The sequence below is a fragment of the Aptenodytes patagonicus genome, chromosome 7 (genome assembly GCF_965638725.1).
Source record: "Aptenodytes patagonicus chromosome 7, bAptPat1.pri.cur, whole genome shotgun sequence".
NCBI lineage: Eukaryota > Metazoa > Chordata > Aves > Sphenisciformes > Spheniscidae > Aptenodytes > Aptenodytes patagonicus.
Window position 1 is genome coordinate 55779664 of NC_134955.1, and position 17485 is coordinate 55797148.

The 17485-nt window shown below is 38.1% G+C and overlaps 1 protein-coding gene across 7 annotated transcripts in view; it reads left to right on the forward strand.

The window, feature by feature from the left end:
* The window catches only part of UNC79 (unc-79 subunit of NALCN channel complex), a 127816-nt gene that overhangs the window by 60786 nt on the left and 49545 nt on the right, over positions 1 to 17485 (forward strand). For 5 of the 7 annotated variants that reach the window (XM_076345336.1, XM_076345339.1, XM_076345340.1 and 2 more), the window contains 7 exons: positions 1414 to 1566; positions 3026 to 4249; positions 6614 to 6721; positions 10369 to 10485; positions 12475 to 12558; positions 14922 to 15024; positions 16818 to 16958. In XM_076345336.1, the coding sequence (XP_076201451.1) occupies positions 1414 to 1566; positions 3026 to 4249; positions 6614 to 6721; positions 10369 to 10485; positions 12475 to 12558; positions 14922 to 15024; positions 16818 to 16958 (1930 nt within the window). The remainder of the gene's footprint in view (positions 1 to 1413; positions 1567 to 3025; positions 4250 to 6613; positions 6722 to 10368; positions 10486 to 12474; positions 12559 to 14921; positions 15025 to 16817; positions 16959 to 17485) is intronic. The other 2 variants (XM_076345338.1, XM_076345337.1) reach the window with 2 other exon arrangements.

Below are 17485 nucleotides of genomic sequence, written 5' to 3' on the forward strand. Positions count from 1 at the left end.
CACCTGCAAGAAGCAGCCAGTATCATTTTGTAAGGACTTGGAAAGTTGAAGCCTTTCCCACTGTTTCTAAGGAGGCTTGTTTAGTCTTTGGTCAGGTAGTGTGTGTGCTGCTGTCATCATCAAAGGTGGTGTTTAGATGATCAACAGATGAGGATTTCATTGTCAGGCAGCAAGAATCCCTATGCTAAAGATGGATTTTCCCAGTATTGAACCTTTTTCCTAATTTTTCTGCCAAGCTTTGTTGTGGGGATCATGGAATGTGTACAGACTGTTGTAGGGCTGATGATAAGTCTTGTGAGAAGAAGCATTTGTTGCCAAGGGGAAGAAGTAGTTAGACACATAGGACATGATGTTAAAAGTGATCTCCTAACTTACTAAACCCAGTCCCTGTAGAAATTCTTACTATTAACTTTGATTTTTCTGGATTCTTCATATCAATTAGGTGTCTTATCCCTGATGCTTTTAGGTGGCAGTTCCATAGCTTCACATGTAGTAGAAACTTTCCTCCAATTTCAAAGCTGAAGGTATTAATGTCCAGTTTAAGTCTTCAGTTTTTGGCCATTCTAACTCTTTGGCTTGCTTGCCTTTTCATTCCTAGACACCAAAAGCATTTCCTCTCCATGTTTGCTTACTAGAATAAACAAGGTGAACTTTTTTGTTTCTTCTCTTGAGTGCTCTGTTTTCTGTATTGTCCCACTAGTGTTTCCTACTTCCTTGGAAATCAATCACTAGACACGATAGATATGGATTTTTCCTTTTTTAATTTCTTTTTTTATAGCCATTTCATACAGGTAATGTGGTTATTTTTTGATAGGTAAATAGATTTGGATCTTTCTTACTCTCTGCCATTTTCAACCAGCAAGTCTCAAATTAGAGCATGATGTTTTACTACTTAGATCAATAATTTCATAATTCATACTGTTAGGTCTTATTCTATTACTATTACCAGCTTCCCAAGATTATCCATTTCCTTTTTCACTTTCCTATTTTGCTGGTTTATTAGTGACCTTGCAGTTCTTGTACTAATTTCAATCTTCTTCAATTTTCAGTTTCTCACTGAGCACTATAGAAGTTATTTACTCAAGTCAGTATCCAGATATATTCTATTTCTTCCATCTAAAGAATCTGTATTATTATTAATAGGAAAGATCAGCTTAGAATGGTAAAAGCTTTGATATACTTTTGTTGCATTGTAACCCATTTTTCATTTATCTCTCTCCTTTCTGACCTTAATTCAAGATGTAACAAGAATGGCAGTTATACCTGGGATAGAAATTTTCTTGCAAACTTCAGATGATTCTTCATTTTCCAATTCAAATTTAATTGAAACTAGCTGAGTTTTTGTTACACAGACAACTTTTCATTCAAGGAATTGCACTCTCTTAAGAGTAATAAAGTTTTTTCTTTCTCCAGCAGAGGAAGACAGTGTTTTTGATGAATCTGATATTCATGATACACCAACTGGACCTTGCAATAAAGAATCTCAAACTTTCTTTGCAAGACTGAAAAGAATTGGTGGCAGCAAAATGGTGAAATATCAACCAGTTGAGATGAATGCTCAGAGAAGTATGAATTGTTTTGTTGGTATAAACTCATGCAGAAATACAATTTCCTACTCTTAGTTTCAAGCTACCACCTTTCTTTGTAGAGCTGGTTGCACTGCCTTATTTGAATACAAGGACTCTGTCTGACTTTTGAGAGCAGGTACTCCTCATTTCCCTGAATGAACTCTCTTACAGGAGTCTCGAAGTAGGCACTCCAAAATAAAAATATCTAAAATCAGCAATTGTTTTCTGAAACTTTAAGCTCTTTTGAATGTAAAAAAGCTTAAGAGGATTTGTTGCAATTTTCTTCCACCATTGGGCTGAAGATTTTTACTCAAATTTATTTTTTCGCAGAAACTGATTTTTTTGATGAGGTGGGACTCTAGGGTAAGCCAATTTGTTGTTGCTGCTGCAAATATTATGGTATTCCATTGGTAAAAAGGGTCATTTCGTGGTTTCAAAAAACAGGAAGGATTTTCTTTTCAAATTTAGGTTTCTGAAATGAATACCCTAAAAAAATTGAAGAGATTTCCATCACCACCCATCTGCCTTTTTTTCTTTCAGGTGTTTGCACGGGGGGGAATGATTCTGACTGGAGCAAACATCTACTTTAACTTTTCTCACTGCTTTTTTGCATGGTGATTCATATGTGGAACATTTTGAAATATGGGGATAATAATGATCAGGAATATTCTGGTTTATGTGAAAATATCTTTCATAATAACAACAGTGATAACCTTTTAAAATGTTCTCAATGAATGTGTTCACATAGTAAAATACCAATGCAGTGGTACTACCAGCAAGTATAACTGTGCTCACTTTACTCCTCCCTAGGATGGGGAGGTATGACTGTGGTGTGATAGTTGCTAAACTCTGCTGGGGTCTAGGATCACTGGGGGAAAAATTCTCTGAATACCTCTCTGATCTCAGGCTTGTGCTGCCCCATCCTCACTGCTGTTGCTACCCTTGCTTCTTGAATTAGAAGCATCCATTTTAAGCCCGCTTTGGTGCAGTAAATAACATGTAGATCTGCTCTAATATACTCTCATGTCCAAATGGTGTCCACAATTCTGTAGTCCAAATTTATTTTGAAACCTCTTCAGAGTGGTCTGTGTAGCTCATTTCTTCTTTCATCTCTCATGCCTAATGTAGCCATCCCAAGTGTCTGTAGAAATTACTTGCCTTTGCTATATTCTATTCAATGCATAAGGTTAAACAGTCTATCTTCAGGGCACATCTGTCCAGGATAAGTAGAATTTGGATAGAACTTAGATAAATCCTATTATCCAAATAGTAGGGTTTGTTGTTGTTCATTGTAAAAATCTGTAATGTGGCTTTGAGGTTAAAACAAAATTTAGACCATTTTGACTAATACTGGGTTTGTATTTGAAATGCCAGTCATTTTTGAATCGTGAGATAAAGATGAATATATGCCAGAAGTCTCCAGCTGAGGTAGTATTAGCTCTTTCTGTTTTAATCAGGTGAAATAGAGCTGGCTGAATATAGAGAGACGGGGGCCTTACAAGACAGTATTCTACGCTGTGTGAGAGAAGAAAGCATTCAGAAAAAAAAACTGCGCTCTCTAAAACAAAAATCTCTTGATATAGGGAATGCAGACTCCCTGTTGTTTTCATTAGATGAACATCGCAGGAAGTCCTGCATAGACCGGTGTGACTTAGAAAAACCACCTGTCCCTGCTGCTTACGCCATACACAGGCAGAGTGATTATGGACGATCTCGGCAGAATTCTTCTACTAAAGCTGAAAATATAGAAACACAAGAAAATCTTCCTCGTACAGAGAGTTTCCAGGAAACAAGACGACCTGTCATACCAGAAGTTAGGTTAAACTGCATGGAAACCTATGAAGTGAAAGTGGACTCTCCAGTTAAACCTGCTGGTCCCAAGGAGGATTTAGATCTGATAGATTTGTCCTCTGACTCAACATCAGGTCCTGAAAAGCATTCAGTACTCTCCACTTCAGACAGTGACTCTTTAGTCTTTGAACCACTTCCTCCCCTTAGAATAGTGGAGAGTGATGAAGAAGAAGAAACAACAAACCAGCTGAATGATGAGGTCTCTGGCAAAACTGCCGCATCGTCTCCCTCAACTCCTATCAATGTCTCTGCACTCAGTCTCAGCACAACTCCTCTGGTCCAGTTCAGCATTGAAGATTGCTCCAAAGACTTTAGTTCTAAGGATACAAGCAACAATGCTTCAGCAGGAATAGAGGAGATCCTTTCCACTTCTCCAAAAGATCAAAAGGACTCTTCAGAGACAGTTAAGCCAGCAGAACTTCAGGATATGTCCTGTGGGAACCCACTAACACTGAAACAGAAAAGGGACCTGCTGCAGAAGTCATTTGCCCTTCCAGAAATGTCCCTTGATGATAACTCTGAGTTCAGTGTGGAGGAAATTAGACCTAGTGGAGCAATTCCAAGCCCAAATGTAAAAACAGTCCTTCTTAAAGTCCCCGAAGATTCCGAAAACCAAACAGAAAGTGGTAAACTTGATACCAACACAGAGTCTGACACTGAACAAAACATGGAGCAGAAACAAGTAGAGGAGACTGAGGAGTCAGAATTTAAGATTCAGATTGTTCCTCGCCAAAGGAAGCAGAGGAAGATTGCTGTGAGTGCTATTCAGAGAGAATACCTGGACATTTCCTTTAACATCCTTGACAAGCTGGGAGAGCAGAAGGAGGCAGGTGAGCTCAATCACTGACTCAATCAAAAGGCTTATTACTGCATGAAGGTTTTAGTAACAGACCAGTGTAGGGAGAGATGTGTGTATGTATAGGGAACAATGTGTATATATAGCATCTGATGTCTGAGCTAGCTGAATGCTTTCAGGTGTTTGTTTCTCACAAGGAGTGTACTAACCATACAGGTATCATACATGTATGAAGGCCCATTTGAAAAGGAGGTGGAGCTCAGTGACAAAAATACTGGTTCTGATATCCAAGTTAGGGAATGAAACTCCATGGTCTCTTTATATGGGGAGTCAGAAAAATTGTCATATTTCTGTGCCTTTTATCCTGCTAATCTAGTCCATGCTACGCTGATTCTCTTTTGTGTGTAGTGATTTTTGGCCTTTTTCTTCTGCAAGCATAAGGCAGTGGAAAGCAGGCTGGATCACGAAGTGTAAAGCTGAGCAGGCTGTAGACTTCAGAACTAAGAGCACTTGGAATTAACAACAGTTTGCATTTAGGATCAGACATACACACATTTTGTTTTTATACACTAGAAACTTTTTGTAGCCTTCTTTGTATTGGGTATCTACAAAGTTTACATGGCTTGTGTTTGTTAAAGATTTAAAGTTCAAGCATGGGGAAAGCCATACGGTATTTCTGTGTATCCCAAGTTTTTTCAGGTCATTCCAATACAGGGTTTTGTTACTAAGTTTTTCAGGTGGAGAGAAAGTGTGTTTTAGCTGTTTCCTCAGTTTCCAATTGGATGTGTCAAACAGTTTTAAAAACTATATGCTGCTGCCTCTTTACTTCTGTGGCTGGTTTTTTGGTTTTTTTTTTTTTTTTTAGGATTTTTCAGTTATTAAACTTTTCCCAGTCTCTCTTTTTAACATATTAATTAAAAAAGGAAAGAATCCTTCAGGTCTCAGTTCTTTGTTGCCAGTGAAATGAGGGGGAATATTTATGCATTCCTGACCTCACATCTTCTTTCTTAATTGCTTCAGGGGGAACCATAGTATAATTTCCTATTGCAATATTCCACTTTTACAAGGAGAAATCATTCAGTGTGATCATAGTTATGCTGTTCCCTTTATGTTTCAGGCCTATCGTCCCATTTATGGTTCCAGTAAGCTGAAGAACCGCTGGAGCTTTGTAAAAACAAGAGAGAGCGGAGTGCTTTTGAACTTTTCATATAGGTTCTTAGAGAAGAATGATCATGAAAGAATTGTGCAATTAGACTCAAATGCTTTTTTGACCATTAGTAAGGGCCAATTTTCATGCAGTAACTAACACTATCATCCTTGAAACTGCTTGGAAGGGCTGTCCCAGTTCTGAACCACCATGTGGAACCTAGGATTATAGCATATATGGTGGTCATTTGGCGGCATGCATCTAAGTATGTCACCCAAGGGGGGCATAAAACATTCACAATGACTCATTAAGTGCTCACTTACATTACAGGTTGATACAGGCAATTTAGAAAACTAGGTAATTTAGTGACTTGGGTAGTTTAATGTATCTCATGTTCTGTTTTGCTTTGTTTAGCCTTATTGATTAGTTTATTTGGGAACATGTGTTGTAATTCATTTAAGTAGGTTTAATATCGCCATCATAACGGGCTGATTATAATTTCAAAGTCTTATTCAAGCTTTGTCAGCCTATTATACTTCCATATGTTTTAGAAGGGCTTCTGATATAACTGATCTCTGAATTAAATATCCAAATCGGTTGTTTCTTCAAGTGCACGATGCTGGGCTACAGAGTTTCCTGCCTGAGACTTTTTACACCACAGATACATGTTCATTTTTATAGGATATGCTGAAACCAGCCATCAACACTTGAAAATTTCTTTGCTTTATTCTTCCCATATTGACGGTATCATTTATCATAAGATAAAAACATTAGTTTTAATGGCTTATTAATGATAGAATCTTAAACTCTTTGAATCTTTAGGATCAACTGCTAGATCAGCAGTCTTCTGAATGAAAACTGATAACATGTTGGAGATAAGGCTTTTAAAAGATGCTAAGCTGTCACTTAAACTAGCTTTACATCAGTGGTACCACTCTTATTGCTATGTTGGTGGTTCTGATAATCACTCTGTGAGTGGGATCAAAATCAAACTCTATGCGCATTTATTAGTTCTGAGCTCTAAAGAGCTTAGGTAGAAATCTCCTTTAAAAAGTGATTTTAAGCAGTAGATCCCTGTGCCTCTATAAAAATTCTTACAACACACACACTGAATCCTTTTAAAACTGCTGGGAATGCCAGATGGTGAATGGATGACTGAAAAGATGTGAAAAAGGCATCCAGGGAGAAGACAGATGGAAAATATTTATTGATTCTAAATACTGAGAGTTTAAGCACAATTTTCATGTGCAGATCCTGCTGCCAAAGGACTTTCAACACTGGAAATGCCAAGAGAGTCATCATCTGCACCGACCCTTGAAGCAGGTGTCCCGGAGACAAGTAGTCACTCTTCCATATCAAGTAAGTTTACCTCTGGTTTGAGGATTAAATCTAAGTTGCTGTATTTGTGAATCAGATGCATGTCATGTATGGTAAATGCCTTCCCCTGAGTTTCATTGGATCTTGGAAGTACAGCTGTGTCGGATATCATTAGAACTGTTAAATCTGTGATGATCAGCAGGATTTTAGCAGTTAGTGGCTGCAAGATTTTCTGTTGTGACATGGCAAATTTGACAAATGTGGTTTTCTTGAATTAGAATAGGTAGCAGCTAAAAACAATATTTCACTAAAGCTGAATGTTTATTTTGCAGTGAGAGAAAGCGTTATCAACTGTCAGTGCACAGAAGCAGAGGATGAGAGCTCCACAGGGCTGTTACTATGGTCCTCAGTACATTTCTTGCTGTACCTTAGGAAAAAAATCTCTTGCAATTTTTGTAAAATGCCTTGAAATGCTGCTTCCTCAGCTGCTCGCTGAAATGCAGTAACTATTTAGCTGAGACTCCCATACCCATTTCAATGGAAAGTGAACTGGGTTGGTTTAAGTAGACATTGACACATGGCTTAACAGAACAGATGTAGATAACATTGGAAGGTGGAAGCATCTTAAAACACTAACAAAATCCAGAATGGTGTGCCCATCCAGGTAATGTTAAGTAACACATCTGAAGGTTGATGGGGCAGGACTCTGACTAGTACAAAAGGGAGGGGAAATAATGACCTGCTTTGATACCAGTGAGCTGCTAGATCAGCTCAACTGTCTTGCTGAACTGCAATTTCAGATTGCTGTAGAAAAGTTAAATTTTAATTTCTGAAATTCAGCATCTGCTGATTTGACTGGAAGGGATGTCTGGCCTATTAAAGGAAGGTGTTATTTTAGACATGCTAGATGAGTACTCCAAATTAGAGGTTTCCTCTCCAGTTTTACCACAGGTGTCTTGTGTCATGTACATCTCATAGCCAGAGTACATTTGTTGGCCACCTAAATGATACAGGTGTCACTTACTAAAGCAGCTAAAGAGGTGCCAGTTAAGACCTATCTCTGTCTGGTTTCACTGAGTGTTAGGTGTTCCTGTAAATTCCAATATATGAAATTGGGAATAGTATCTATATGATACTGAGCCTACATTCCTTTGTAAATATTCCTTTCCTCTTTCTGTGTGCCTCAGTTTCCAACTGCAAAAAGGGACATGGATGCTTCCATTGTGCCTCTTGTCCATTTAGGCTGAAATATTTTTGACTTTCTACTATGTGTCTTTACAGTGCTTTGCATAATACACCCTGATCAGGACTGTGAGCACAAGGCACTCTGTAACACAAATAGATAACATTGCTTGTACAGCCAGTGCCTGGCCGCAGAAGGCATACATCATTAACTGTGATAGGAAGATTTTGCCTTTGGACTTCTCTTCTTGAGTAGAGAATTCCACAGCTATGGAGGAATGACTGACCAGATCTCTAGCTAACATATGAAAGGCTCACCAGCTACTATACGAAGGTTACTGATCGTCTCATAATTGTTAGGTTTCTTGTAGAAAATCTGATCAAGTAAAACTTCCCTCCTTATGCCACTAGTCAGTCATAGGCATGAAAAGTCATGTGCTGGTCCACAGCAATCAGCCTGGCTCCAACACTGTTCAAAGGCTGGCAGCTCTCTGGGTTTTTTGTTTTTTAGATTTTTTTTCCTAACTTATCAATATTTGAAATCATGGCTGTCCTTGAGAAACCAGGTAAATAACCTTGGAAACCCAAGCCTGCTCAACAATAGCCTGGTTATGTGAAATATGCATGAAATTTTTTTAATTACAATTGCAAAAGCTGTTAAGAAAATTCAAAGAGATAATTTTCTATATTTTGACAGTCATCTGCACTGCAAGCAGTCTTGTCAGTTCTAACGTTAATTGCTGTTCTTTCCTCAGGAAATTCTATGCTTGATAAAGTGATAAAGCATCTATTTAAAATCCTTGCCCTGGAAATGATGGAAATTCTATTTTTCTCCTGATTTGCTGTGAAAGGCAGCTGCAATATAACTTTTAAAAGTGAAACATGGAATGGTCTCTTGGTCTGGTTCAGTTCCAGAAGTTCAGTTATACAAGGACTGCTTTGCAGCAATGCTGGAGAAGTTTGTACTTGGACCAAATATAGAGTTTAAATGCACTCTGAAAAGATATAATGAGGGAAAACTTAAAATACTTCACCTAATAAAATAATTTCAGTGCGCAGATTCCCACTGAAGTTATCACTGTGTTTATTATTACTCAGGGCCTGTATTTGTTTTGTTAGGGAGTACTCTGCTTACTCTGAATTTGAAACTCTCAGGTAGAAACTGAGTAGAGCAAGTTTAGGAGAAGGCACTCAACCCCTCAGAGCTTTCTGAAAGTTGTATTTTATCCCTTGTCTGTACTTCTTCATCACAGTTAATAATGTGAAATGCTGGGTTTATTTTCAGAGCTTAGCTGGGTACTGTTTGAAATTTTAGAACAGAACTACCTGATAATATGTTAATACTCTTTTTAATGATGTTGAATGTAGTTGCAGATGAAAATAATCATTAGGAGAAGATTTTGCTGCTTTGCCCTTGCTTGAAGGCCCTGTTGAGGAAAGCACTTAAACATATACTTAAGGCAACATTTTAAGTTTTCCCACATGGAGATGAGTGTCAGCAGTCTCACATGCCTTGTTCAAGCAGGGCCTTAAAACTCTGTCTTCATACTGTGAGCAATGATTTTGGTTTCAGTGGTGGAAATATATTGCTCAGACTCAACTGTCAAAGTGAATATATTATGTTTGTTCAATTTGAATTTTGTTATGAATGGAGAAAAAAAGTAGGAATGGAGTTGTATATGATCTGTTTCTTCCTCCATTTAAGCACTGAGAAAATACATGATCAAAAAGTCTTAAATTTTAAATCCACAGTTGGGTTGTTTTGTGTGTGTGGGAGCATTATCCAGTGGGACACATCTCTTAAAGCAAACAGTAATATCCATTTAAAGAAGCATTGTAAATAGTCAGATGAGGAAAAATTGAATGCTTGTTGCTTGATAGCTCCATGTAAGAAGAATGGCAGTGAAGTTACAAAAGGGACCCATCTTCAAAGGCATGCTGGCTTCACGCTTCAGAATAATGTGCAGGTGGTATGCCTGAGTGGTGGGTACTTAGGAGGCCTGTTCAGGTTGCATCACCCATGAGGAGTGCTGGTGGTACACAGTCGGTGAATTTGTCTTCCTACGGTGAGCATGGACAGAGAGCAGTCCTCCATACTTTGCCGGGAGGAGACCAAGTTTCCTTCCTTGGTACATTGTATGTGAGTGAGATTCAAGTATACATTTATCACCTGTCAGCATGGGAATTTTGGGGTAGTATCTTACACTTCAGATGCCAAGTGTTTTGAAGAGCTTTCATGATATTTAGAGACAAAAAGGCACTGACAGTTGACACAGCGGATGAGATCCTGAATCCAAGTCACTTATGACTGATGTCATTGGGTCCAGAATTGTACCCTGTGTAGTGTAGTTGTGTGAAAAGTGCATATTGACTTGAGCAAGATCCTTAGATCAAGCAGTAATTGTCCTTTCAGTATTTATCTCATGCTGGCTTGTAAGATCAGGAAAAAAGAGTAGGTTTACATGTTGTCTGAGCCCCTGAAATACTTCTGCATTTCTGACTTGCAGCTCAGTTCAGACAAATGAAAAGAGGCTCTTTGGGAGCTCTGACGATGAACCAGCTAATGAAGAGGCAGCTGGAACACCAGTCTAGTGCTCCCCACAATATCAGCACTTGGGATACTGGTGAGCTGCATTTATTGTTCTTTATTTCTGTTTCCTAAACCAATTGCTTTCTGTATCAATCCATTAAAAAAGTGAGTATTTCTATTCTACCATTGCAGATAAGTAATCAATCTCAAGTCTAAAGTGAAACTTTATAGTGAATACCAGATTCTTCCCTGGTATGAATTGGAATAGTTACATATTTGGGAGGTAGTCCCTCTGATACTGTGGTGTCCCCACAATTTTGCATATTACTTGGATTATTGCCTGGCTTCATTGAATGAAATGGAAGTATCACTGTTGATTTCATTAGGTATAGGATTTCATCCCTGGTACATGGAATCATTTATTTGCATGTATGTTTACAATGGTGTTGGTACACCAAGGAGTTGTGCCTTGTACTAGCCAGTTTTATTTCTCTTTAGAGAAGTTTCTGCCAGCTCATGCTGAAAACCTGAAGTTTCTGTTTACTCACTGACCTGTTTTTTCTCCCTTTTAAGGTGAATGCGAAGCAATGAAAACTGAATTAAGCACATAATTTCCTCATTACTCAAGTGGTTTATTTGGTTTTTTTCGTCTAGAAAAGGTTTTCTCTTATGACCAAATTCATAGCAGATGTCACTAAACAATGAATTCATTCTGGTTTATCATAAATGCTAGATATTTTATTGCCCATCTTGAGGTTAGTGACATTAAGGAATCATGCTTCTTAGGAATTTATCAGCAGATCCAGATGCATCCAGAGAAAGGAATGCTTAAAATGTTATATGGAACTTAGCATGCTGAATGAATGTCTCACCACCAGTTCTGGACAGCTGAGGTAAAATTTTTGCTTAATTCAGTCTTCAGCGTCGAGTTCCATCAAACTAAATCTTGTAGCTGAAGAATGGCTAAAGGATTATCCTTTCTGCTCCAGTCTGCTGAGTAGCATGCTCAGCATGAGATCCTTAAATCATAAAGGTCAGAATTTGGCAATGATAACGGTGGTTTGTTTTTGTGGTTTTTTGTTTTTTTTTTTGTCCTATCAGCAGGTAAGTTTATTTATTGAAGAGACTTAGCTGGTATCACCTAGTTTCTCAGGCAGGGGTTTAGAGATGAAAAAGTTATTGCTTTCACTCTGCAAGAAGTAGTTAGCCTGTATTTAAGAGGAACAAGTCAGTACTCAAAACCACTTAGGAACTCGGTCTTGTTAATCTTGTTTCAAGTCCACTAGCTTTCTCCACAACATCTATGGCTTTTTCCCTCCAACATTTATTCCAGCTAAAGGCCTCCAAGCATGGAGATACAAAGTAAAATGTTCTTTTCTGGAAAGCTTTGTGTCTCTCAGTCTCTTTTTCAACCACTAGTTTCAAAGTAAAATTGTTATTTGGACAGAAAACAGTTTTTTTTGGTTTTTTTTTCAGGACAAATGCTCAGTGTGACTATTTCATTTTAATGTCACACCACAATTTTAAGACTCATTATACTCAGGTATAACAACTAGGAAATAGTCTTATCCCACATAAGTATATGATGCATGCTTTTTTTTTTTTTTTAACACATTGGTAGGTATCATGTCTGTCTCTCATTTCTTATTTCAAACCACTCTTTTCCCAAGCTTGCTATCTGTAAAATAAAATAATTTTGTGTCTAGCTTCTGTCAGCACAAACTATACCTGACTTCTAGTCTCTTGGTATTTCTAAACACTGTCTTTTTTTGTGACTCATATATTCCATATCTTGTTGAATCTTTATGGCTAGCACTTCCTTTCTTGTTTAATGACACTTACTTTTCTAAAATGTCGTCTTTGGTATTAGGTTATCTGTGTCCTTTTTCCTTTGTGGGCTTCTTTAATCTTTCTCTCCCCCTCCCCTCCCCTTTTCTATGCTTAAAAAATTAACTCTTTTCTTTGTTTTTTCAATAGCTGTTGTATTTGTCTTTCTCTTGTTTTAACTGTTTAAGACCTGTGGTGCTGGTGACAGATGCTGGATTCATAGTTTTGGAGACTGATGTTCTGTATTTATTCACAGAGCAGATACAGCATGGAAAGCGGCTGTGCAATGTCCCTGTTTGCCTAAACCCCGACTTGGAGGGAGCACCACTAAGAATCAGAGGTTAGTTCAGCGTCCATTTGACCTGATATCTCTGCTAAGACTGCCAGGAAGGTTTTTTTGGTTAGTACCAAATGGTGCTGAATTTTATGTTCCATTCAGCTCTATTAAAGCCCTCAACTGTCCTGCAGAATGTAGGTTATTGAAAAATTATTAGACAAGACATTTCATTCAAGACAGGGACAACTGATAAGAAGTACTGGCTTTCTGCTAGTACTTGTTTTGGCTGTCAACCTGGAAATAAAAGACTCTGTATGCAGAATGTGGTTGAATTTGTTTATGAACTCTCCTCCCTCACAGCCAAAATACATCCAGACTTTCTTACAGTCTTGCAATGTGGTAGTGACCTACCTTCTTTGCCTAAATCATGTTTTTTTCCTACTGTTTAGTGCACGAGAGACGACATTTTTATTTTGAGTTGTTAAGTCTTATTTCAACATTGTAACCTGCATCATGACAGCTTTTAGCATTTGTGTGCTGCAGTGGGACTTACATCTAGAGAACATGACAGTGAAACTTCCAAAGTCATGGTAGAGGTATCTTTATTCATCTGTGAGGGGGGAAAAAGACTGGCTAGAAATATGTGAAAATCTACTCCTATTCCTTGCATTCTGGATGGTGTCCTACGTTACTGAAGAGTATTCTGGACTTCCTGGAGTGTCTGTTCATATCCAACAAAATCTCGGGACAATTATGAAGTACTGAATTCTGTATGTAAAAGAAATATTTCCTTCCATACTTAGTAAAATGATTGTTTAAAACCTGTCTTACTCTTGTGAAACAAGCCCTCATCACTCCACATATTTTGAGTTCAGAAATGGTGGGAGCTTCTTAGATTATTTTGCCCGAGAGCTGATATTAAATTTGCTTTTTCTGCAGTAACTGGGATTATCTCATCAGAAATTCCATGTGAACCTAGCTTAGGTGGAGAAGCTTCCTCCTGTTTCCATAGTTAGATATTATCAGAACAGGCTAATGTTAACATTAAATCTGAATCTGCAGATTGAAGCAAACAGCAAGAAAGTTGATAATGGATTACTTAATCTGTGGTTGAATTGGCATCAAAAGGGTATTGGTATTCTTCTAAAAATTGGTTTACAAAATGAGCTTTTCATAGATTGGTCTTTAGAATGAGATGCCCTTGGGGACAGCTTATAAAAATAATGATAGTGTCTACCAGCTGAGCTCCCTGGATTCATTATTGGAGCTGAACTGTATGGGAACAGGAGTAATGCCTTCTCTTATCATGTCAGCTACATGTGGCAACCAAAAGAGGTATTTTTCTTTTCGAATTGAATCTCTCTCTCTGTCTTAGTGACCTGGAGAACGAAACTGCTAACAATATTTAAATCATCATCACAAGGCATCTCAGATGAATGACATAGCTCGTACATCACAGTAGCTTTGATCCAAGTTTCTGATGGCTCATGAATGAGTCTGATTATTCTTTGCAACCAGACTAGCTGGAGAGTTGCCTCTTCTGTATTTTTTTTTCTGCAATTGCTGTTGTCTGCTTAATGAAAACAAAGGGGCCAAGGCGGGAGAACCACCATACTGGAGAGATGTTTGACTGTCAGACTACCCCATATTGCTGTAATTCTGGAAAGCAGGACTCGGAGAAGACAAGAGATTGAATCTTCCATTATACGTAACCTTTCCTAGTAAAACAAGCTTCCATCAGAAATTAGGTGAACAAAAAGTGCCAAAGGCAAAGGGAACCTCATATGTTGGCATGATTACAGTGGCTATGCCCTCAGCTTTGGAGAATAAAGACACTTGTGAAGACTTTAAACAGAAACCATTTCTAATCATCAGTCCTCCAATATTCTCAATGTTTCTCAACTCCTTATGAATTATTTCTTCTAGCTGTCTTTTCCTGATTTCTCTCCTGTGCCTCTGTTAGGGATGGTATGAATAGATTGATGACCTGGTGTTGAGACATATGAACTTATTTCCTTCTTCATGTCACTGAGAACTATGAAAAGGCAATTCCCCAGAAGTACATGGGAAGACTTCAAATCTTCTGGTGTCCAGCCTCATAGCAACTGTAGAATCATCATCTCTCCCTAAAAAATGAGTAGATTTCACAATTACATGCACCTTCCTGGAATTTTTGGTCTTTGTTATCTTTTTCCTAAGGATTTTTTTAAGTGTTTTTTTTTTTTAATTGATAGTTCTAGGTAATTGGAACAATCTGGCAGAAGCAAGGAATGTGCTATATATCCTTTTGTCGACACACTTAATTTCTTATTTCTATGCACAGTAAAACCATTATGGCTCTTCTTTAGAAGTCTGCTCTTCAAGCAGTTTGGATTTATGTTTAGTGATTTTCTTAGAATTTTTTTTTTCCCCCTAATTGCCTTAAGGTGCCACAAAATCTAGCCTGCTGTCAGCACCCAGTATAGTCAGTATGTTTGTACCTGCACCAGAAGAATTTGCTGATGACCAGCCCACTGTGATGACTGACAAGTAAGTTCTTTTTCTGTTCCTTTGAAAGAACTAGTTGAACTTCAAATCGGTCAAGTAAAGTATAGATATACTTTATGGAAATATAAAGTCCATTCTATCATTTATCTCTATGCTATAAGTTTTTTTAATTAATTTTTTTACTCCTAGGTAAACATTTTCTAAACCCTGCCAGCAAGATGTGCTTTTAAGTCAGTAGGACCTGTGTGAGTTTGCACAGGTGAAATGATGAGTCAGGCTGTTGCGTGTGCACGGAGGGCAGGGGAAGCACTTTCCATCCTATTGTCAACCAAGGGTTCTTTGTGATCCATCAGAAACCACTTTTGCCTTAGGGGGGAAAAAAAAAGCTTTTTAAAATTCCTTTGGGTTTCTGTTGAAATAGATGACGTGATGACACATCAACAGTTACCAACATAGCATTTTTAATGCTGATAATCACTGATCTCGAAAGCTTTTGCAAACCTTAATTGGTTGATTAAAATGCCTCTAAAGGAAGTGTTAAACATAAGTGTACTCATTTAATGGAGAAGTAAAGCAGTCAGCAAGGAGCCATTCATCAATTTAGTCAAAAACTGGGAAGAGAAACCGTAAGTTCTTGCTTGTGCTTCTGCACTCAGTCCAGTAGACAGACATGCCAGGATGATCACTGGAGAAAGACAGGGCCATTATGCAGGCTGTGACTGGAAGTGGACCTTATTGTGTGACGAAGTGAAGCATCCTAAAAGTTAGGCTTATCTTTGGCACTTCCTTTGGCCATTTCACCAAAACTCTAGCACCACCTATTAACATATAGACCAGCTGAGCTTGACTTTCGTGACTTTGTTGCCATATTTTCTTTCTGTTCAGTAACAAAAGCAAGAAAATTGCCTGTACAATTCCATTAAGTTAAAATATCACAATCTGTTGGAGTCATTAGCAACTGATTGATCAAATTAAGCAGCCTTCCGACTGGGCTGAGATAAGCCAGTTTCCCACATTGGTTTGCCTTTTTTGTAGGTTGTGAAAGCCTGTCTCATCTCTCCTAAATCTGACATCCCCTTTATAATTAGATGTTACGGAGCCCTTTCAGAACTTCAGCAGTTTTCTTTGAGCATTTTAGGAAGGATAAGTGACTCAGCAGCAAATCTGCCCTGGGAAAGGAGACTTCTCTGAAATCTAAGGTTCTGTGCCCCTGAGAGGTCCTTTCATTTCTTTCTTAATAGCTATAACTGCTGTGGGAATCAATCGGATCAGATCATTGTTTCCTAATTGTATAATTTGTTATTTATAATTCATTACTGACAGGAAGGACAACGTGAAATTGTTCCATCTCTTTAAGATCATCTATGAGTGTCATTGTTTGTGTCTATGCTGCTAAATAGAAGAGTGCCAGGGACTTGAGCCCTCGCCTGAGCCCAAGTTGCATGAACTGGCTGGTGTTCACATTGCTGAGGGCTAGTCTTCACTGCTGCAGATTGCTCTTCAGTAGTACAAACTGAAGCAGTCCAATACAGAGTGAGGGAATTAGCTACCAATTACCAATGAAGGTCCCAAAACAAGGCCTGCCCTGTGGCCCTCTTTCATTTGTCAGTGAAGAAACAGCCAGTGCAGCTAGTGAGAAGCTTCATTAATGTTTGAAAGCCACGGACTGTTATTAATTATAGAAAGATCACAATTACGTTATCTTTCTAAATAAATTTTGAATAGAATGTACTAAATAATAGTACTTTAAAAAGACATAATTATACACATATGTATATATAGTAATACTTCATTTGAAATTTGTTGATGGCAGTTTTTAAAACTGTTCTTTGCAGGTGCCATGACTGTGGGGCTATTCTTGAAGAATATGATGAAGAAACATTAGGCCTGGCCATAGTTGTGCTCTCAACCTTCATTCACCTTAGTCCAGACTTGGCTGCTCCTCTGCTGTTGGACATCATGCAGTCTGTAGGAAGGTAAATTCAGGACTTTCCTCTCTCCCTTATGATTGAAAGAATTTTGTGCCTGGAATTGGGTTTACATAAACTTCACTATATGAAGTAATATATTTTAGAACTCTTAAGTGAATAACATCTGGTTCTGTCTGCTTCTTTGTTACTCATCATTTTATCAATTTCTTATGTAACTTCTTCCACTGTCACTTCAATTTTGGGCAGCTCTGTTGATGTCCTTCCCTTTTACCCTCCAAAGGGAGGTCCCAGCTCAGGAATCGCTCTAGCTTGTCCCACTGTAAGCAGCGATGTGAAGAATTAATTCAGTTTCTCTGCAGTACCCTTATCTTCCTTGAGTGCCCTGTTTATTACCTGAACAGCAATCGATGCAGCATACTCTCTGGTGTGCTTCTTGATCCTGTTTATTTGAAGAAAAATTTACTGGTAGCTTTTATTCGTTCTGCTAGTTGCTCCTTGAATCGTTTTTTGGCCTTGCTTCTTGTTGTTTTACACTGGTTTTGTCAGAATTTATGTTCTTTTGTGCTTTCATT